General features: G+C 37.7%; 1 protein-coding gene across 1 annotated transcript in view; it reads left to right on the top strand.

The window, feature by feature from the left end:
• Window positions 1-24,485, top strand: part of Wb (wing blister) — a 163,791-nt gene that overhangs the window by 8,026 nt on the left and 131,280 nt on the right. Inside the window, exons 2-3 of the mRNA XM_064035090.1 lie at window positions 17,013-17,187; window positions 17,513-17,675. Coding sequence (XP_063891160.1) covers window positions 17,013-17,187; window positions 17,513-17,675 — 338 coding nt within the window. The remainder of the gene's footprint in view (window positions 1-17,012; window positions 17,188-17,512; window positions 17,676-24,485) is intronic.

The following is a 24,485-nucleotide window of genomic DNA, read 5'->3' as shown; positions in this document are numbered from 1 at the left end:
AGGGGTAGGTTAATTCAGTCAGGCGTATCATCATACAAAATTATTAAAGCTAAACCAGACATAGGAGCCGTAACTGTCTACAGAATAGACACACCCACTTCATGAATGATTGATTTATTACAGCCTTGCACAAAATGATTGATTGCGTGTCATACTAATTAAAACGTTCTGTTTATTTGATTACAAGAGTAACAATGGACTTATCAAGGAAGGCAGAGAAAACAGCTAAATTAGCAACCATGTTTGAATATTCCTCCGGATTGAAAGTCAAGAATCCATCATAATATTTGTCTTCCCGAAGGAAGTTCAGCTGAATGAAATATCACTCAGTCAGTGAATTGATGAACTGTTTGTGTTTCAATCATTGATCAATCAATCAGCCGTGAAACAATAAACGGTCTGAATGATATGAAGCTACAGAGTACAGGAATACTCGGATCTTCTTGGTTCATTTCCTTGTTAAATGGTCCTGCATGATAGATAACTTAATTCTAGAGTCTTATGATAGGATTGTATCCAAAAATATTGCAAATATGAAAACCGTTTTATTAGAAAAGGTCTTTTTTAATAAACCGCTATTGGTATTGATTTTTCAAAGAATTAATTCTTATCTATCCTTTTTATTTTTATCTCAAACTTAAAAGACAAATCTCTGCCACCCAAAGATACACTGGATACGCTTACGCTTAAGACGGTATGTTGGAAGTACATTGGGCAAGAAGTTTTAATAAATGAAAAACCTGCACAGGTGTAACATGCGACTGTATTACATCTATCATTTCTGTTGAATCATCTTGCTGTACTCAAATTCGGCTTCATTACATTACAAACTATGCAAAGACAGATTTTTGTGAACAAACTGCTAAAAATCATACGTTAGCTCAACGTGTCGGCTCAAGTACCTACCTTCAATATATTTCGGTACTAAGCGCGACAGTTTGTCTCCCGTGTGCCAATCTATATATACCAGACCGGGGCAATATGAGTCACTGTCACCACGCAAATGTGACTAACCCACTGTCCACGTAAACTACGACAATCGTCGATTGATTGCAGCTTCTCTAGAAAAGAAAAATCCGAGTAAAATGCATGAGTTCATAGTTAAGGACACGATGATGTGGTAACAATAGCCATAGAATGTTAAAAATAAATAAATAGACCACATAGGTAGGTACTTATAGATGGAACATTTGTTCAGTAATCTAACCGAGGAACTAGCCATGAAGTACCACTTCAGCAATCAGTTACCGCATTCAAACACATACGACGTCGCTCACATAATCAAGTACTTCAGCATCACCATACACAAATATATTATGATACACACGACGACCAAACTCTTGAGAGGAGTGCTTCTCGTGAGCTCACCTATCTCACATTACAAACCTTTCCTATTAACACGCAATTATGCATTCGAATTCCATTGACAAGTACCAAGTACCAACACAAGCTATGAACCCGGTCCAGTAAAACGATCTTGGAACCGGTTCTACCCCAATTACTCCCTCCCTCCTACTAATTGGACTGGCTTTTGAACACTGCGTATTCCATCTATGAACACTGTGTCACTTTTAAGAACAAACTTTGTTAGGAAGAAGTGCACTGTGCTGGTGTTTTAGAAGGGATGATGAACAGCTACTGAGAGCTCTTGGTTTTCCATTTGCAGCAACTGTCAACGTTATTGAGTAATTTTCGTGCGGAACTTGAACACTGTGTTTTGCGTCCTGTATGGTGGATTGTCACTGTGGTCACCTTGCCTGCTGCAAATATTCTGACAATTTTGTTTGTGAAATATGGCTTGAAGTAATGGAAGAAGTTTTTATGTTTGGGTTTTAAAAATTCTTACTTCTAAGATTTTGTCGGCATGAGGTTACAGCTTGGGACACCTTTATTCTAGAAAGAGTGATGAAGCGTTGAATAGAACAATGTAAACCTATTATATAAAAAAATCAGTTTGCAATCCTATGCAGTAAGATACCAGGATATTTGACTTTTCTTATACCCTTGCCCTTACCCCTCATTGCCGCTGAAAGCTAGACAAGCCAAGTGCACTTTCACATTAACTTAAACTAGGAAGTACATAGGTATACTTCCTACATAATGGTATTATCAGATCCTAGTGTTAGGCCACACGCATAGTTAATTAGGTAAGTGCGAGCGTCGATGCCGTCACGAACGCATCGGAGCCCTGTTTGCTTCACAAACACTAGCCGGTTCCTAGAGTGTGGCTTGAGTTATAAGCAGTTGCCGTTGACATAACTGACCATTATCATTATCCTTCTGCCCTTCATCATCATAATCATTTCCCGAGCCTTTTCCTAACCATGTTAGGGTCGGCTTTCCTACTGCCCTTATCCCAATATTATTTGTGGTCGGCGCTGTATGTGTTCTTCTTTTATACTCCTCTTTCTGTCGTCATCATACAAGTTACTTTCTTTCTAGTCCATCCATCCATGTGTGACGCCACTGACAATATTGGAACTCCAATATAATAATTTCTATTTTCTATTAACTGGCTGTCATAATAGTAGCGTTTTGAAATTAGTTAGGGAATATTAGATTTTCAGTAGCATAGAAGCAATGTAGTGCTTGTTTCTGATCTAAGATTCATATGGTATACAGTAAAATAATGTGGGAATCGATTTAAAATATGTATTTGTGGCCATTGTCCATTCCGATGGTCACAAAACACGGACCCTTAAATCGCTTGCGCTTATGCCTTACACCAATCATCAGCTACGGTATGCAGCGAGTGAACCGACTGCGCTTGTCAAAAGCGAAGTTGTGTGTTTCCCCCATATTGCCCAATATGGGATGCGACGTGAGAACTTTGTCTACGAACTTATTTACTTAGGCACATGTTGCACGACCCATGGAGATGTTTTTCTTTTAATTTGTAATATAATAGGTATTAAAAAGATGTTGCAATCTGATGTGCCTTCTGCTTTAAAATTATGCTCAACTGATAGTGATGAAGGTGCACTTCAGTTGTGAACCCTGACAAGGGCATCAGTTTTTTCAAATCTACATTCATCAGTTCAAATTTAAGAACATCTCAACAAGCTTAGAAATTTTATGAGTCTCATGTGTCCGTACAAGTACATTAATGTACTCAATAAGCCGATTACCGTAAGGTGGTCTGCGGTTTCTAGCGACGCCTTACAAATTCAATATCACCAAAGAAAGGAACAAAGAAACAAGAATATACCTCTGTCTCCATAATATACGAGGTAGTTGGAAGTTTGTCTACAATTAGTGGGAACATAACAACTGGTAGATTAAAGGGCCGCCATTTGGTAAAATGTCGTCGGCACGTGATTAACGACCTCTCAATAGATGGGTCTCCGTGTTCACGACTGCCACGGGCCACGGGAATGCTATAAAAATAATGATACTAATGACAGTTTTGTTTTATATGTTGAAGATAAAAACATGAAGAAACTTTCTTAGCAACAGGAACAGTCACTTTCTTGATAATATTTTGAAAAAAAGTCAAGTCCAGGTTGCTGTCATCGCTGGCTGCGGAATTGTAGGGAATAGTTAGCGCGGCCCTGGTACATCAAGGGCTCCACAAGGAACAAAGGTGGGCTTTAGCACAAAATACATAGCTTTAGTCAGTAAACGTCTGACACTCAATTCTGCTGCACCCACAGTAGAAGGCAGTTCATCTTATCTGTGACGAAAATTTACAGGAGCCAATCTCCTACCTTCAAAATGTCATAAATAACTTCAGACACAAGACAATTATGTAGATGCGTTTACGCACTATTGAGTAGTAACAATGCTTTCCAATCGAGCTTGAAATATTCTCATGTTTTAATGAATACTAATAGGCTAATGATAATTTGTAAGACAGCACTCCAATTGTTTTTCTTCAGTAGTTTTTTATTTCTGGGATAGTAAATTTAAATACTTGGGTACGTTTTTCAAGGAATATGAAAATATCTTAGATATTTTTTATTTCTGTTTTAATATACGCTTCAAGGAATACCACACCTTAACCAATTCTTATTTAACGACAGTTACCACAAAGCGATGTCATAAATTTCTCCTATTAGATATCACAAGAAAACATCACTAACAATTTGGTCATTTGATGTACCTTAATGCCCACTAAATAAGGTTGATTATCGTTACCCATTCTCTGAAGATCCGTGAATCCCATTATTCTTATGGAATGAGACAAGGATTGCTATGGGGCTGACAATAATGTCTCCGAAACATTTGAATGACTAACACGAATTCCTACTTTCTACTCATTAATTTTTTACTTGTGTAGCAGAGATATTTGATAGGGTTATTCCCAAACGCTGCAAAAGTTTTATTCTTAGATATGCATTGTATCAAACTCCTGAGAGAATTTTGTTCTATATTTATGGTGCTTCAGGAGTAACCTATTTCAGGCTAAAGAATTAGAAAAACACAAGCAGTTAGGTCACCTACATGCTCATCACAACATTCTAAAATGGAACAGAAAACAAAGCAGTGTGAATTTCTATTTAAGGTCTGAAGTAATCCTTTACAGACCTCAAGAACTGTGACCACATATTCCAAAGCGCCCAAAAGAGCTTTCAACAACCTTACATTTTATTTACGACCCCCAAGCGTATTGATTTATTATGCCCCACACAGTTACGGTCGGTGTTTTCAAAAACACGAGTGATCGTAAAAGAATCGTTAAGTTCTGACAAAGAGGTTGTTCAACAGTGTCTGTTGCCACCCCAAAATGTTTGCTAGCCGCTCGACAAACTGTTTTATTCTCAGTATCAATTTGAAGAGGCTTCTTCGAGACTCTGATCGAGTAGGACCAACAAGATTTTTTTCCTACGATTTTGTTGGTTTCAGATGCCACGTTTTGTAAGGCATGCGTTTTGAAAAGGGGGATCGTACGAAAATAAAATGGCGTACGGACCGACTGTCGCCCATGGTGCCTTTACACTCAAAGAAGATCAGCCGTTGCTTGCATTATGCACAAGCATTTCCGCTGGCATTTCCACAGATCACAGAGATGCACTTCTTATTTCTTCACTTTCACAGCCCGAAGGGAAGTTAATCGGAGATCGGAGAAAGATCAGGAGTAGGACTAACATGTACGATGCACTGGTGGTCAATCACCAATTTCTATAAAAACCGGGAAGTTTACTAAAAGTTTATTTAATCCAACAAAGTGTTTTAAGACTCATCCGGGAATTGAACCCCAGTTCCCGTGTACAGCAGTCGCGCTATATGCTACTATAACGAGGCAGTTAAATCAATGCTTGGGGGGTCTAAAATGTCTGGAACAAATTAAGGTGTCTGTATCCCGGTACAACTCTTGGGCGTATCCCCTATAATCTAACATAATGAGAAAAAGTTTGGTTATTTCAATCAACGCCATTACAACTTGTTTTTTTTAACTGGTAGTTCAATCGCTATGAAGACGTTAAATATTCCTGCTTTTAAATGAGCCCCGAGTTTTAAGTTTGACGTTTATACGTGACGATACGGATACGACTTTGGTCGGATCCCGCAATTGGATCCAAAAAGAAATCGCATTTTAGCTAGGAATAAATATCAAATTAAAATCATCGGGGCACTTAAGTAATTTAATGAGAGTACTTAGTTATTTCAGTTATCAAAACGTAGTTCAAATTGCCTATATACGCGTATTGTAAGTTATTTCTTGCACCCAAAACGATTCACTTACGAGTCACCTTACTGCGATCTGTAGCATAAATTGCCTCAGAGAAAATCATTCCTGTCGTGAACGTATCGTCAAGTATAAATCCTTTAGCACATCCTTCAATGAACAGAAATGGAGGGCGTACCTCATACATATAATTATGATGTTTTATAGTTATTGTGTGGGAAATGAATGGCAGCAGGAGCTACCATTAAGGGGGCCGTCCGTCAACGTGTTTCTTTATGAAAACCTATCTCATCCGCGCCTCGTTGTTTTCTCTCTCTGTATATCCCGTGGGATCGAGTGGGTAATAATGACCTACGATCTCTCAAGTGTGTTAATTGAGTTTAGTTTTTATTTCCTCGTTAATTTTCGATGTGTAAACGGCTGTGCTGTGCTTCCTGTAGTCGGTTCAGATTTTGTGTAGGAATCTTTAATGTGGGTCTATCTGATATTGGGTATTTTGAAAGGACAAGGTGCAGTTAAGGTATAAAAACTTTTTTTTGTAGCTTAATTTTACTGATACATGTCATGGAGCATATTTTTAAACTGTCCAAAAATAGTCCTCCTGGTAATTTATTATGATTCTTGTCTCTCTCTATTTTATGATCATTCTGACTAAAAACTACCTTGATCAGGTCGCTAAGGTACAAAGAGACTCAAATTGATTCGATTTTTTGCCATTATAGTTACGAAATTTCTATTTTAACTAGAATGATTCAACGTGGAGCGTATAAGTGAGACGGCAGGTCCTCGCCGTGTATGGGCCGCTCGTTACCGCCGCCATATTTGGAGCCGGCGCAAGCGCAGGCCCATTTACACCGCACGATGTTTTTGTTCGAAATTAAAGAATTAAGTGGTTAGTTTTTTTGTGGTAGTGTGAAGTGAAATAAACAGTAATTATCGTTGACGTGTTACAAGTTGGGGTGTTGCTTTTGTTTTTTTTTTATTTCAGTAGGTTGGTTTTACCAAAGGGCGTTAGGTCAGAATTAGATTCTTTCAGAATTTCCATTATGTCGAATCTTTATGATGTTATGATAATAACTACATACGTATACAGATAAAAATAGTAATTTAGGAATCAATATATTTATAGTTAAAAAAAATCGTACAGTGTAAACCATGTTTAAGGGTCGCCGCACATGAAAGGGCTGCGCATTACGACGCATTGATCAGCACCAGTTTGGAACTTATAATGAGAGGAGTTCACAAAAGGAGACCCTTACGTGTAGCACCATATACAGATGTAAGAATACAGTTATTGTTTGCTCTAACACAAGAAAAGGTTTTACTCAGGAACGCGACAGATATGTTCTAGACTTAGTTATGTTCTTTTAAGACCTATTTTAGATGGAGCTACGTTTTCTAGTCGTGTCATTTAAAGCTGGTGGTTAAAGGGAGGATTCCAAGTCAGACAAGCAAGTACATACATGTACTTTCTAAGTGCATCAGCTTGGACACAGACTTAAAATATAATATATGTATTTGCTAAAGTACTAACTCCCTCACAACTATCCGTCTTACTCATGTTTTCGGGATGCTAAACGGGAAATTGAAATCAAAATCAAGAAAACAAACAATGTGTTAAATGAGATGCAATCCATGAAATACTTCCTTCAGAACATAAAGAATAAAGAGTCCACAGGAAAGAGTAAAACAAAAATAGTGAAGCTATTAAACTCAATACTTCATCAAGACTATAAGTGGTGTGAAATTCTCACGCTCGCCAGTTTCCCATCTCATGGCTCAGCTGATTGGCTACTATCAATAAATGGTTCGTTTGTCTGTCGCGCCGCCACTCACGAGCTTTCTATCAACGTGTGGAACAATGGACAACTGAAGGGTCAAGTCTGTAATACTTGAACTGAAAGATGGGATTGTGTGCGCAGTTAAAAGCTCGTAAAATGTGACTTTTGAACTTGTTAACTACTCACTGATGGAACTGCAGAGCCTACCAGGATATAAACTAGCCTGTAATAAGGATAACCCATATGTATAGGTATTTATAGCTTTGATTTCGACAGGGGACATTTTCAAAATAGGTTCAGTAGTTCTAAACATTGCTTTCGACTATCTCACAAAACATCTTTGAGGTCTCTTCTATACTAGTGAGGTAGAAAGTCAGTCGAAAAGTATATATTTTGTAATTATCACCTTTAGCTTTTCATCGGTTTCTTGTCTTTTTTGTAACACTCTTTTTTCTCTCCACAATTTTGACTTATATTAGCTCCCCAGTAGATCTGTCATAATTTTCTAAGTCTAGGTGGCAGAATTTAGTAAAATTGCGTTTGGCGTAGCAGTAACCCGTCCTTAGTTACGATGTCGACGTAGAATTTTATTTCGTAGATATAGGAACAGTTAGAAAGGGCGTTTTATACTTTTTATTTATCGTAGCAATTAACATGTGTTAATAATTGTTCATAGTTCGTAACTGGTTTGACGGCTTCAGTTGTTTGAAATGTCGATATCATGAATGCAGTGTGTCAAACATTTATAAAAAGAATGGTGGAGAAATTAATTTCTACTGGATACAACCAGAATAATTAATTCATGTTTTTGTGAACACATTATTCCAAACAGATGGATAGCGTTGGATTTACTAGTACCTAGTTACCTTTACATAACAACCGTTCATAACCCTAAAATTAACATCTACTGTACGACCAAGGACCCAGGTTGCGCCGACGCAAAGAATTCGGTAATATAAAGTATTCCATTCAAAAGCTTTTAAATCCATATATTATCTCGTCAGACACTTACACCCATAACAGGAGCTTTGCACAAAGACTCGAACTCCAAAAACCCATATTCAGACCCCATAGAAATCAGAAATAATTTAAGTACCCACGTTTGTCACTGGGGTACAAAGGAACTTGTATAATTTTAATGAAGTGCCGTTTAAAGGCACATTTTATTGCCCGGGCACAGCGGGGTAGTGCCCCTTAGTGCCCGACATGAAGGCACTGCGGTTATAATGAATGACGTTTGTACATTCACCGTGAAGGCAGATAGATCCTCATAATGTTCAAGATATTGGATTACCATGATAGTCTAAACATGATGGCAAAAGGTGTGCCTAGACTAACTAGAGGAGTAATGTCAACTCATGGGCTGGATAGTGTTTTAGAGTTGTCCTTAGAAGCTAAGCGTCTGTGAGGGTTATCCTGATTCGTCTTCCTGTCTGCATAACAAGTGCTAAGGGTCTCTGAAACAAATTTTTATATACTGGTTGCCACCCACGGTTTCCCGAGGGAAATACTTCTTGCTCATGGATAAAATAAGCCTACATGCGATTGATGATGATGATGATATAACTGCCAAATCCCATCAAAATCCATTCAGTACTATGAGCGTGTGAGTAACACATTTATCCTTGCAAACTTCCGCATATATAAAATTAGGAAGATTATGTACGTATGCCATCTTAATAACTTCAATATTTTTATTAGAACGGTGCCCAAACGGACCCTTTTTTATACAATCGTAGCAAAGCGTCGTTTAAGACAAATCTCACCTTGAAAGTTGCAACCATCCATGCACTAATAGTACCATCCCTTTGTTCAATTTCACCCTTGTCAGTGGAGGCCGCCGGCGCCGGCGCTCGCGGCGCTGCATGCGTGCGCGCAGGTAAGGCCGGACACACACTGCGCGGGCCGCCGGTCAATCTTTTGAAAATATTTTTTAAGTAATTCGGGACTTTTTGTAACTTAAAGAGGTTTTTATTAACAAGACTATTTTGTATAATACCAAGGAGAATACTAATACTAATAATAAAATTACAAGATGTTTTTTTACCCTGAGATGAAACTCAGCAGAACTCTTGTCTTAAGATATTTTGCTTAGGTACTATTAGAGTGCCCAGGACAGTTGCGTGTGGCTGAGACCTTAGCACCAGTAATTTGTTCCGCTCCATCGAGCCTGTGGTCACACACCGTCTGGGCCGCGCATACGCAGCCTGTCCGCCAACGTTCCACGCCAATTATCTCGGCTGATTCACTATTTTATTGTTTAGCTCATAATAAGGTGGCTTCGAGGCCTTCTTGTTCTGTAGATTAACATTACAATGATTTAGGCGAGTTTTGATGATGGAGGCCAGGGGTTTTTGTTTACCTAAATCTTCCATGTCTTACTTTGATATCCTAGAAGTTAAGGTAATGGAAAATTAGCAAAATGCTCTACCTAAGAATTAATAACCCAAGTTCAGTTGTCGACTCACTGATATTCCATCTTTGATATAGGAACTTTAGTTTTTCGTGAAAAAGTAACTTCATTCACTGCCTTACCCTGCAAATAATTCAATTAGAACCCGGACACGAACAACCTCAATTGGTCGTGATTTATCACCTGAGGAGCTCGCCTTAAGCGAGTGAATAGATGCGCAAGAGTCGACTGCTTGTAAGGAATTAGATCTAAAACAGGATAACGGGAAGCCGTTGATCCTTCGTGTGTAGGGGTGTACCTCAACAACGTAATATTATTACGTCATGAGTAAAAACTTTTAATAGGTCTTCGTACAAATAATTTTGGTAAGGACCTTAGGAGTTTGTCTCAAATACATTGCTGTTTATTGTTCTTTCAGTGAGACATGTATTGAGAGTACACCTTAAAAAATTACCCCTTTAAAAATTAGGTTGACTTACCTTATACGCTACTTGAGAGGAAAAACTGCAATTCTGAAATAAATCTCTTGAAAACATATGTGAGTTTCTATGCAGACTTTCGATATTAAGCCCGCCATCCTTGACAGAGCCCTTGAAATATTCCGCGCGCCTTCGTTCATTGCATTCTATTCGAGGGGCGGCACGGCAATGTATGCTGAACTCATGTTGATACTATCGTGCCCTGATGTCAATGCTTAGCATTTAATGAAATCACATTAATATTATGAAAGGTATGTTTGTTACTTCTTCACTCTTCAAGTCATAGGTACACACGACAGCCACATCAACCTACCGAAATCTCAATTCGATTTTTAACCTTATCACAATAGTGGAAAGTTCATGTTCGATTGATATTTAACAGATTCCGGTAGGTTGACCGGCTGGTGTCTGTACCAATGTTCATACGTTTCGTTTCTCTAAAAGTGCTATATCATCTGTTCAATTCAAAATAGGGCTTGCATTATTATGTGATAATAAGGACCTTGAGAGAAAATGCAGTGTCATGTTGAACAAATAACATAATTTACATAGGTACATACATAAACTTAAAGTTTTTCTATAAGTGGGTTAAACACATCATAAAATTGTCCATACCCTTCGATTTGAAGAATGTGTTTCTAGAACATTGTGCAATATCTAATCAAGTTTCTGAACTAAGTACACCTACTTTAAATATTGCGATATCATCAAGTGACTTGATGATAGTAGCTTGCAAAAAGTACACTTAAAATCGATGATGTCAGTCCTCAGGAATCAATAATGTTTCCTGTAAATACTCATAACACTGCCCAATCATAAACATGACAGATCGAGTCAGATAAACTCGCTCCTATATCGGTATTTTATCGTAACGTTTCAACATCGGCAGTCCGCATCAGTCCGTCTGGAGTGTCCTCACAAAAACGCATCTCCTGACCATATTTGGTGAGGTCTAATGAGCTTAATGGACCTCAGAGGGCCCGAGGACATCTCGCTCCCACGGAACTGCCTTTTTACATCGAACTCCTTTTTCGTGGATAACTATACCTTTTGTGGACAATCTTATGCCGTTGATTTCATGTTTTTTTTTTCGCTTGTAACATTATTATGATGCTAGTATCTAGTCATGTTTGTATCGATCTATGATTTATTTTTACAGTTCCGTACTCATAGGGTACCGACTTCGATTCGCACTTAGCCGGTTTTTTTTCTATAGAACGCAGACAACACAAAATAAAACAGAAGTCAATCTCAAGTATGTACTTCACTTTTCATGCCTAAACTCGGCGGTCGCGCTAGGGCTGTCAACTTTTTTATGCGCATAAAACTAATGTGGTAGTGGTACTCGTATCTAATTATTTGATGTATTGTTAAGAATAAAACAGGAAAAATGAAATATAGACCAATAATAATAAAATATTTAATGTGGCATACAAGAGGTTAATAAACACTTTCAACGGAAATTCGTTTGAACGAGATACCGAACTTTTTCAGAAACCGCAATTTATAATTTTGTTATTCATACATATATACTTACCCTCCTCTTTACTTGTGAAAATTTTTTTTGTATGTAATGGGCTGGTACAGTCCCTGATCTAAGCTTGCTTCTACCTACAGAAACCTTGATGTGCGAGTTTTATTTCGTCTACCTTACAACATACTCTCGCCATGATCACAAAAATTATCAACTCCTACTAGTAATAATCTTTTAGGGTAGGTTGGGAGGTTCGCCTGGGTCGACACTAGCAAAACTTATTACGGCATTGGGCCAGAGGCCGCCGGGGCGCTTACCTACCCACCTAACTGTACCTACTGCGTTTATTATACGAACCATCGAAATATGAGAAAATAAGTAGGTACATACTAAAGGTAATACGGCAGGCTAAAAAAACGACAATTCACTGTTTATTGTTGTATAAAAACAACCGTCCACTGAACAATTATAATACGACTTTTTTTGTTGCTCCATTATTACTTTTTCTTTTGTTATTAAAATTAAAAATATTACAGTCAAATTACAGTTAGGTAGGTATCACACACAACGAGTGCACATTTATCTACCTTGTGTGTGACGCGCGTATCTCAAGAAAACGGCAGCCGCGCTCGCACTGTTTTGAGTTGTTTTGAGACAGCGCGTCTGTGAACACGCACACATAGACACCTATGTCTGCGTGACTCGAACGCGCTTTGTATGTAGATTGACTTCTGTACCTATGTATTTTGTGCAGACAACAAGCAATATAAGTATCGAAAGACAAAAAGCCGCGAAATGTATTGTGATTCTAACAAAGCTATTAATGTTGTTATTTCCTCATCAAAACAATATACTCTCTAACATTTAATAACCGTTCGTGCTTATCCATGAATATGAGAATTATTAATAACGAGCTATAAATTTGCTGAACAATGGGATAGGCAGTAAAGCTAGTGTATGCGCGCAGGCGTCGCGGCGCTCTCAAAGCGACTCCGGCGCATACATCCGTGTCATCGAGATGTGTAAAGATGTCGGGTACAGAATTTAATCGAAAGTGTGATAATACCTACTGATAATTTTCTGACCAAAAACACTATTAGGATTTTTAGGGTTCCGTACCCAAAGGGTAAAACGTGACTCTTGTTTTCACTCCTCTGTCCGTACGTCCGTCTGTCACCAGGGGCCCGATTCTCCTAATTTTACTTAAGCGACATACGATTCACATTCGACTGCGATCCAATCACGACTCCATTACGATTGAAGCGTATGTGGCATTCCGCTATTTTTTCTTTGAAATAAACGTTTTTATCCTTTTCTGCTATTAAATAATGAATTATTTTATCTGCAAATGATTTACGATTGCAATATGATTATAGAGTAAACTACCGTAGAGACCAAAATCACCAAAATAGCAGACCAATCGCAAACCAATCGAATGTCGTTGGAATACGATTGGTCTTATATTAGTAGCAGAATGCCCGATATGGCTAAAACTGCTATTGCGATCATATTGCGATTCGATTTCTATTCAATTTTGACATTATTAACTTAGGAGAATCGGGCCCCAGCCTGGGGCCTAATGTACCTAATGAGCCGTGACAGTTAGAGAGCTGAAATTTTCATTTTATGTATTTTTGTTGCCACTATATCAACAAATACTGAAAACTAGATTTAAATAAATATTTTGGGGGGCTCCCATACAACAAACGTGATTTTTTTTGTCTGTTTTATAAATAATGGTACGCAACCCTTCGTGCGCAAGTCCGACTCGCACTTGGCCGATTTTTTTAAATTTTTAGGTTTATACTCAGTGACAACAAAATTATTTTCCTATTTTCTCATATAATGGCTAACTTGAGAATTGCAAAGTTATAAGGCGCAATCTAAAACAAAGAAGGTTGTATTAAAACCCTAGCAGATTCGAAAAAAGAACATCAACTTGCTGACGTCACAGGCGTCTGCGCTTGCGCCTATCAGTATCAGTCCACTTGCCATGCCAATTAGTCGACCGGGTGTCCGCTGCAACGCTCCACGAATGCAAATGCACTCGCTAGCTGATAACTGCACTCATTTGAATAAAAGCACCTTGCACGCCCTTATCGCGTCAAAGAAAATAAATAAAATGGTTCACACTCGACAAATGTTTCGTGTCGCTAAAAGTGGCATAGGTATAGGGATGCCATACTCAGTAATCTTTATTTGTAGTCTAAAGTTTCCGAAATAACTGAATCGAATGAAAAAAGACTTGGAAAGCATAGTGTTCTTATGGGTGACATAAGCATCTTTTTATTCAGTTACGGGAAAAAATGGTAGAAAAAAAGTACTTATAATTGTAAAAAATAAAACAGAAATGCTAGTTCTCATTCTTCGCGAATAAAGTGTATTTACGTGTACTCTATTTTAGTAGAACAAGAAATGTTTTAACCATAACCGCGGCATGGCAACATTTTGAACTAAACAGTATCTTCAAGCTGTCATACGCAATGACAGGCTGATGTTGCCACGTGGGAATTTCATAACATTAAAGGAAAATTGTCCTTTTCAAAGGAATTTAAGAAACTAGCTGCTCTACCCAGTTTCACCCGCCTTTAGAATAAACTAAGTACTTGTAAGGATATTAATTTTTCTATGCCCTTCTTTATGTATCACAATTTTGCTATCACATAAGTACAGTATGACTTTTTTAATATAATGTTTTAATGGTTTTACGAAGTTTTATTGCTGACCTGAGTTAGATCTGGAGAGACCATGCTTGTCCCTTGACTTCGATCCTAATACCTACCTACCTATTAAAATAACTACAACTCAAATAACAGCGTTTTACAGACAAACATACACAGATAGACAGATTCCTTCACAATATTAGTAAGTGTGACAGAGTATGATTACGACCAACACATTCTATGTTCCCCGAGAAACACAGCTTTCGCATAAACTTAAGGTTTATGAAACGTTGTTTCTCTTGTGTTAAAATATTTACAACTCTATGCCTGGCACAAAATCGTGGCGTCACTTAGTGAGCAAGGACAGAGGAAAACCAACCTTAGATACACATGTTTAAAACTGAAAATTGCGCTGAATTCAAAAACTGAAATCCTGATGTCTTGAAAAGAACCATGATTTTCACCTCATTGTATAGTTTTAAGTTTTATGAGCCAATAAATGTAATTTTCCCGAAAGAATGGAAGATTAATGCGTACTGTATGTGTGTTTTGTCATCGTCGCATGCTGTGTGGTCCCAGGTTTGACCGCAGACCACAACGAGGGAGACATTGGTTTTAAGTCTACAACTTTTGTTTCACGACAATGGAACCTTAAATAAATGAATACCCACAAAGCTACAACAGCTTTGCTCCATCACTTACTGGAAATTCAAAGTCTTGTAATACCTTATCTAAACGATCTTAACTAGCGGTTTCCTACAGTTTCGCCCATTTCCCGAGGGCATTTTTTCCCATACTACTACTCATCTATTCACTCGGCTCTGCCCTTAAGTACAGCTGAGAAACAAACCACTATTAACAAACATAATGTCACATACAATATATCTACAGTGTATCTACCTGCACTAGAAGTACAAGAATCTTTATTTTTAGTAACTTAGTAAGTCCGTCGCGTGCTTATTGTATTTTAAAGGGGAACTATATTTTTTGTCACCAAAATTTATATTTGTCATCAAGTTGTATCACCTAATAAATAGATCTATCGCCACGAAATATTTTCGTTCTCAGAAAACAAAGAGTGTTCCCAGGTATGAATTACCAAATTATTGTTAAATTAATGTGTAAAATATGAGATGGATTACCAATAAAATTGTAGCGCATTACATGAATATAAACTTCGTTCTTATAATAATAGTTTTATTACTTAAATAATAGCTTGGTGCTCAAAATGGTAGATCTGTCACCAAATAAATCGATTAATCGATCCCTGACTGCGACTCCTTTTTATTTGTTATTTTGTCACCAATACAGTAGTTACATTTTATTTCGTTCAGTTATTAAAATAATGTATTCGTTACCAATTTAATACATCAGTTTATGATTTTAATGAAAACATGTTCAAAGGGAAGAGGAAGGGAAGGGAGACAAATTGGCGCGCTTTCGGGCCTCAACTAATGGGTTGTAGGTTGGTTGTAGGTACGATCATACGATGCGCGATGTGAAAAATTATATGTGCAAGCATATTATCGGATTAGCCATACGCTTAAAGCTGGCCAACCCCCCACCAGAGGCAAAAAATTTACTTATCGGCCAGAAAAGAAAAAGGGGGCGCCCTTCAAAATCCTTCAAAACCAGCGCTGATTATTCAGTGATTGTTATTTTTAACAATAAATATTGATTATTTTGACTTTAATTAAATGTTTTATTTACTATTCAGCTAGAAATTTAATTTGAATATATTTATACTACCTGTGGAAATTAAGACCCTTGGGGGAGGCACATGGCCAGTTAAGTAGTAGACTCTTTTGGTTGAAAGGATGATGACGACCACCCTACATTTTTAGACCTTCATGAAATTTTCTAGTGATATAATATATGATTTATTGGTGATCTCTTTAAATTACTTTGCTTAAATACTATTAGGACAAACCTATTATAATACATACAAAACCATTTATTTGGTACTTGACCCCATATCTCCATGATTTTCGGTAATTTATTGTGGAATTGATTTTATATTGTTTGGTGACTAATTTTGGTGACAAATCTACTATTTTGAGGGCAAACCCTATTATTTAAGAAACACAAAATGAATTAAATTGGTGACAGCTTAAATCATACCCATTTTAAAGTACGTTGATGACAAGTACCTGTCTGCACCGGGTTTTATAAGCTTAGTGAAATCTCAATCGCCACGGGCTCTGTAAACAAAGGGGACTGGTAGTCCTGTTAGCTCTTAACATAAACTATTTGTTTTTAGTTACGAAGTTACTCTATCTATGTATACATAACATGTACCTATTTTAGGAAAAGAAACTTACTTTTCACACTGTTTCAGCTAGATGAACATAGATTCGGTCTTGCTTTTGCCAACGTTCTTAGTGAACACAAAATGCTGATTGTCAGATTTAGGAATAAAACTTTAGAAATAAAAGCCGGTATGCACCAATTAAACGTGCGCGATCCGTCTACGTATCGACTGTACTATGCGTTGTTTAACCTTATTAAATCGACTATTATTTAACCACGGGCACTTCAACGTTTGTGTTAATAGTTCTATGGTTTGTCACCAGGTCGCGCTCTCCTAGACCGGCTGTCTAGTACGACTGTGGGCGAGGTGCTCACGAGCGGAGCGGCTAACGGGCTGGTCCCCGCTCCGCTGGATGTGGCACCCTACTCCACTGTGACAGCCAACGCCACCTGCGGCGATGCCGGTGCTGAGGAGTACTGCCGAGACACACCAGGAAAGTAAGTCATGTTCTCTTGTGTAGAAGAAGTGGCTGTTCAGGTATATTCCTTTTTAAAAGAAGATAACTTGTTTTTGTGGTTTCGCACACGTCCCGAGAGAAGTCAAGTATAAAAAATCTCTTACAGCATAGCTGCGAAAGGAGAATAAAAGAGATGTAGATAGTGTGAAAAAAGAATGACATGAAAGTAAAGAGCTGTATAATGTATATTACTTACATAAATAATACGTGCATAATTAATACTGTACAAGTAATATATACCCAAAATAAATCATCATCATCATATACCTAGATCTTAGATGTCAATACATTTGTTTTTGCTACAGGCGTGGTGTGGTGTGTGACGTGTGCGAGGGGGACGGTGGGCCGGCGCGGCGGCGGCACCCGGCAGCGCACGCGCATGACGGCGACCCCGCCACCTGGTGGCAGAGCCCCACGCTCGCGGCTGGAGACTACCAGCACGTCGAACTGCTCACTACATTACCTGACGTGAGTACTCCATGCTTATTACTTACTAGGCGTAACGCATAATTTAGATGTGCGTGCTGTTGGTTCGCCATACCTGGTCTAGCTCAAGAATTTTTGAATTGGGGGTTCCATTGGATTCCAAACTCTGAACATCAAAAGCAATGTCAAATTTTACTCCGCAAATGAGGTATCTCGTACCGGAGATTGTTACTATAATAACAAATATTTATAAAAATCTAACGATTACAACTGAAAAAACGTGCTTGTAAAACTGCCTCGCAAAATGACTTTTTGGAATATAATATTTTTATTTCTACGTTTCTTACACGGGAAATTATCCCACTTTTAAATAGTCAGAATACATTTTGATCTTGTCAAATAGCGCTTATTTTGTAATGAAAAAACTTTTACAAAAATATGTCGGCGTCGCCGTCGAGTATACGAGAATATACGTTGAATTAGAGTGACAGCTGACAGCTAAGACAGTGTCACTCTGCCGGAGTGTCAAGTTGTGGGCAGCGCGGGAACTTTTGAAAGGACAAGAAAGAAAGGACGCCCGCGTGCGCTCATTACGCGAATCATCTGAATTCGTCGCGATAGTTTAATTTCTGTTGCTATTTTTACTGTGAGATCATAAAGTGAACTAAAGAAAGTGCTGGTATGATTCTTAATAACAAACTAATCAACCGTGGATTACGTTTACAATGGAGGCTTCTGATTTTGGCAGTCAAAGAGCCTGTAAATGGTATTATGTTTTAACTTAAAATGATTCGAATGTGTTGTGATAACAAGTGGTTCGATGGTTGTTCCAGAAAGTTTCACGCGTAGGTAAGTGATAAATTGATATAAGTAATACGGTAGTTTCCTAAGAGTAAAATTCATAAGTAACTCTCTGACCAGAAGTATAGTAAATATCAAAGCGTACACAAAAAATAATGATAACTTTAAACAACTCTCTGCCCTTGTGAATTATAAGGGTGGCCATACTTAGTTGGTGCCGTGAAGGAAACTCCAAATAAAAAAATGATGTTACCTTGATATAAAAAAATACATAGGAAAAATAAGTCAGAATGATTATTTTTGTGTAAGAAATTACACGCGTTTTGATTTGTTGCGGCTCTATCACGTTCTAGCGCGCATATTATTAGACGGATTTGGTCAGTTAGTTAAATCTCGACTCATCTTTAGTATCAAGCGGCGCACGCGCGTACAACGAGCGAGTCGAGAGTCCCCGGAGTGCCACTCATTGCAAGCGTTTAACGCGCGTGTGAGGATTCGCGCAACTCGTCTGGACGCGATGTATGTAGGGTTGCCACCTTTTTTTTAAGCAAATAGAGTATATTTACTTTTTAAGGTTAAAAAAATAAAGTACAAGATCTGAAAATAAAGTATTATTTATTTAAATTGCTATTTTTTTCCATACATATTTTTTGTTACTTCTGGCAACATCTAACAAATATTTATTATCAAGAACGCCTTAACCGCATCTTTACAATCTATGTTTAGATTGAAATATATAAATAATTCGTTTTTTATTAAATTTAGGGACGCTCTGTTTCGTTCGTCCCGCCACTTAGCATTCATCAGAGAAAAAACTCTCTCTGTAAATGCTGAAGTGGCAGGAATGGATAGCAGAAATGACACGATTTTATATATATTTACGAAATCATTACTACTTTGAACTTTTGAAATGACAAGTTGACATTGACATTTTAGGTTACGTCAAAGGGTTACGTTCAAAAGCGATAGTGCTGCTCAGCATTTAACTTTATCGACGCGATCCGTTCCGTTTAACGCAAATAATCGCTTGAACTTTTTGTTTCTTTTAGTAAACAATTAAATAAAACCTTCAAAAGTCAAAATAGGTAAAAAAAAGTATTTTCACGTACTTTATTGCCCTCATAAAGTATAAAGTACGTTTACCCAAAATAAAGTACAATACTTTATTATAAAGTACGGGTGGCAACCCTAGATGTATGTAGCTCTAGTACCCCGCGCGAGTGGACACGCGCGTAAATTGCACTTTATGGACAGGCTCTTATACCATATCAATGATCAATTACTTAATTGTTTACAGCTGTTATTATTTTTTGAATACGCTTTGATGTTCCTGGCTCAGAGTGCTTAGTGCGAGTTTTCGTGAATTTTTTCACGAAAACTCGCACTAAGCACTCAGGTCTCCATATTTCACTAGATACCTCTGGGTTGTTGGTAACAGTTGTGAGTTGACATAAGCAATCTTATCAGGATATTGTGAATAACCGAAATGACTTTATTGGCGAATATTATTTAATCGCGTTTATACCAACAAAAAACTGTTTAGATAAGATATCCCAGGCAGGATAAGACATGAACACTTACCAGTTCACTATACCTACGCGATGTAGACACAACAGTTAAACAATGGGTGTGTATCACATATGATATGACTCATGGCACAGGATGTTCCTAAAATACAATTTATTTTTTATCGTTAGTCGTATTTTGTGAGTCTGCTTGCATACATGTGTTGTGGTGTATGTCTGGTGAATAAGTACCTAATGTGATTTGTGGTGCGGACATAGGCACAAAGTTGTAACAAAATGAGCAGCAACAGCAACGTCAGTGACAGTGCGACGCAAGCAGGTGACACCGATGGCGCTCCTCCAGCTAAGCGGCCGATGACAAACGGTGATTCAACAACATTACAAACAAACCCAAACCCAAACACACAGTTGGTGAGAATGATTTGCCAAGATTTGCAGTCTGACATAGTGAACTTCACTGGTTTTCGGAACTTTTTCATCAATTGTGTGCCAAATTACACTTTACCATCCAGGCAAGATGTCTTGGAGAAACTCATTCCTGAAGAATACAGTAAAGAAAAAATTAAGTTGAAAGAAAACTTGAAATTAGTGGATGATTTGGCCATCTCAATAGAAGTTTGGCGGTGGGACAATGGTCAGGCAGGTCATATTAAGATGTGGAGTCTGACCATTCATTTTATTCATCAGGACCAGTATGTATCGCAAAATTTGTTCACATTGGAACAGAAATCCAATGTGACAGAAATCGCAAAAGAAATCAAAACAGCTCTGATTGACTGGGAGATTCTAGATAAAGTTGTGTGTTTTGTTATACAGAAAGTTCACTCAAATAAACCAAACCTCCAATTGGCAGTTACAAAAGAATTGAAGATACCACACGTGTACTGTGCAGCTTCTGCGATAAACCAAGTAGTGCAAGACGGCTTGCAATACATTTATGTAACCAAAGAGTTCCCAAAAAGATATGCACAGTTATTAAAATTTACTAGAAACTCTGAATATGTTTTTTCATGGCACCAGTATTATACAGATTTGCTAAATTTAAAAACAGGTCCTCAAAGAGGCTGTGTTGTGATCAACAGCAAAGATTACAGTAACCTTAATGAATGCCTTCAAATTCTAAAACACTTTGAAACTTGGACTAATACTTTGTCCGTTATGCATTACACAAATTTGTCTAAACTCTTAACATTACTTGATCCACTAAAATTTCAAATAAAAAGCTCTAGTGCATCTACTGATATGGTAAAAGAATTTAAACAAATAATTTTGACAGCATTTCAGTCAAATTTTGAAAGTAATGATCACAATTTTGCAGAGAAGGCCAGTTTTATGGATCCCAGATACAAAGACAAATCAATAATTTATACTACAAATGGTGTCAAGGACTATGGGTATATTACTATAACTGATGAATTGTATCAACGTGTGATGTCAATGAAACAGGATGCAGGTACACAATCTTTGCAAAACATTCCTGACCTACAGACACCCGGACCATCATCTTCTCACAGCGTCACAGTGGACCAGGCAGTACCGCGTGGATTACCAACTGCAGAACTATTGTTGGACTTTCTAAATGAAAAAGAAAGAACACGTGAATTCAGATTGGTATTGTATTATAAGAATATGTTGATACATGAGCCAGGTCAAAATGTTGACCCCTTTAAGTTTTGGAATGTGTTTCGTTTACTTTATTTAAATAGGAATCCTGATCCCACTGTAAGGGAGTTTTATAAAATGTCTCAGAAATATTTGTGTATTCCTGCCACCGCAGTCCCAGTTGAAACGATTCCTGGTGAATTCCTTTGGGCCAAAACACCCAATGAAAAATTGTATAATGAACGCAGGGAACGTCTGCCTCATGAAAAGATTTCAGAAATATTATTTTTACATAGTTATTATTTTAGAAATTAAAATATAGTAATAAGTTTCATTTTATTTTATTGTAAGTATATTTAAGCTATACATAATAATCTCATACTGTTGTAATGCAAATTGAATTGGATTAATACATAATAATGTCAGGTGCTTATCGCTAGAACTTTTGTCACTTTATTTTTGTATTAAAGAATTCACTTTTTGGACTCTGATTTTTAATTTTGAACTCATAGAGACAGCCAGACCATTTTATATTCATATCTATACTAATATTATAAAGCTGAAGAGTTTGTTTGTTTGTTTGAACGCGCTAATCTCAGGAACTACTGGTCCGATTTGAAAATTTCTTTCAGTGTTAGATAGCCCATTTATATGTATATGCTATAGGCTATAGGCTACTTTTTATCCCGGTACGGGAAGTAGTTCCCACGGGATGCGGGTGAAACCGCTGCCAGAAGCTAGTGAATGATAAAAATAGTGTTGTTCTGATATACAAGCTATACATTTGATTAATCAATATCTGTTCAGTAGTTTTTGCGTTTGATGACCTTATTGTCGCAATGGTTACCAATGCGGACTGCCGAACTAATGGTCCCGGGTTCGATTCCCGGTACGGTTGATATTTATGTAATAAGCATGCATGTTGGCCGTAGTCTGGGTGCTATAGTAATTTTATCTATACTAGTATTATACAGATGGTTATGAGAGTGAAGGAGTAGTGAGTGCAGTGTCTGCGCAAATTCTTGTGCACTATAATATGTCCAGTCAGTTGGCTAATTTCCTTACACGAGAACAGCTACCGTAGCCGATAATCGGCTAGGAGGACATCATATTATATAGATGTAAAATTTGTAAGTTAGTATGTTGGGGTTGCAAATTTTGGAACCGCTGTTCGGATTTCCAAAATTCTTTCACTGATAGATAGCTGCAATGTTCCTGAGTGCCATACGCTATATGTTATCCCGGTACGGGCAGTAGTTCTCACGGGACGCGGGTGAAACCGCGGGATAACGGCTATTAAGTATATATATCTAAAGTGTATGTAGTTTTTCAGTCGTGTACACTGTTTCGTATCTATTTCCTTGTATAGAGCGCCTGCAGAGAATGTGATAGCACACGTAAAACGATGTGTTGCTTTAATTAATTGGTAACGCACTGATATCTCAACATAATTGATTTTTGACTCCTGTGGCAATATACCAACATTAGGTATATCATGTTTCAAATAGCTGCTATAAGTAAGTAGGTATTATACGGTTTAATAAAAATATTTCATCATCCTCCGAGCCTTTTTCCCAATCATGTTGGGGTCGGCTTCCAGTCTAACCGGATTCAGCTGAGTACCAGTGCTTTACAAGAAGCGACTGCCTATCTGACCTCCTCAACCCAGTTACCCGGGCAACCCGATACCCCTTGGTTAGACTGGTGTCAGACTTACTGGCTTCTGACTACCCGTAACGACTGCCAAGGATGTCCAATGACAGCCGGGACCTACAGTTTAACGTGCCATCCGAAACACAGTCATTGGTGTCTAAGATATACTTAGAAAGTACATACAAACTTAGAAAAGTTGCATTGCTACTTGCCTGACCTGGGATCGAACCCGCGCCCTCATACTTGAGAGGTTGGTCCTTTACCCACTAGGCCACCACGACTTTTTCTGTTTGTTTGACTTTTTTTGTTTAATAAAAATATTTATGTTACATTAAATTAAATTATTCTTTGGTGATTTAATTTTCTTACTTACCTATAGAAGCTACTTTAGGATGACCACGGTCTACACGGTGCTTGGTGCTGGTCTGAATCACAGCATACCACAAAGCACCAAGCCTTACGCATTATACGCTAGGCAAAGATAGAATAGGATTTAGACTGCATAAGTAATTAGGCTTAGGATACCTAAGAAAGGATAATAATAGACTTATAAAAGTCTTAGAATATCTAGGATAGTGTACGATAACGTTAGCAAGTAGTTCTTAAGATTAGGCAATTTTGTCCTGTACAGTAGGATCTTAGCGTAGGGCTATTACCCCGCTGTACACAGTTAATGAATTTCTGAACATTTTCGTCGTGACAACAAGTTTTAGTACTATAGGTACCAGTATTTAAGTCTACTTGTTGGTTACCCGACTTCCCAAAAAGCGGGGAGGTTCTCAATTCCACCGTTTTTTTGCATGATTTTTACGGGATTACTTTGACATTTATTAATCGATTTTGATGATTCTTTTTTTGTTTGATAGGGTATACTTTCAAGGAGGTCCCATTGCCAAGTTAGGATCTGATGATGGAAACCCTGAGAAATCGAGGGCAACTTTCGAAAGTTGTAGTCATACATAGAATAAAAACTTGACACTCAGGTGTATGCTTGATAGCACTTTTCAACAGTGAAGGTTTAGAGCTGACCTGATGATGGAGACCAGAGAAGGATGAGGGAACTCGACAACTGAATATGTAAACTACCTCGTGTTTAGGCTTATATTATTCGTATTGATGAGAACTTTGCTGTTATCTATACTAATATTATAAAAAGGAAAACTTTGTTTGTTTGGTTGTAATGGATAAACTCAAAAACAACTGGACCGATTTTAAATATTCTTTCACAATTAGAAAGCTATATTATCTGCGAGTAACATAGGCTATATTT

The sequence above is a fragment of the Helicoverpa armigera genome, chromosome 6, assembly GCF_030705265.1.
Source record: "Helicoverpa armigera isolate CAAS_96S chromosome 6, ASM3070526v1, whole genome shotgun sequence".
Taxonomy (NCBI): domain Eukaryota; kingdom Metazoa; phylum Arthropoda; class Insecta; order Lepidoptera; family Noctuidae; genus Helicoverpa; species Helicoverpa armigera.
The sequence above is the reverse complement of the archived record's forward strand: the minus strand, read 5'-3'. Positions and strand labels throughout refer to the sequence as shown.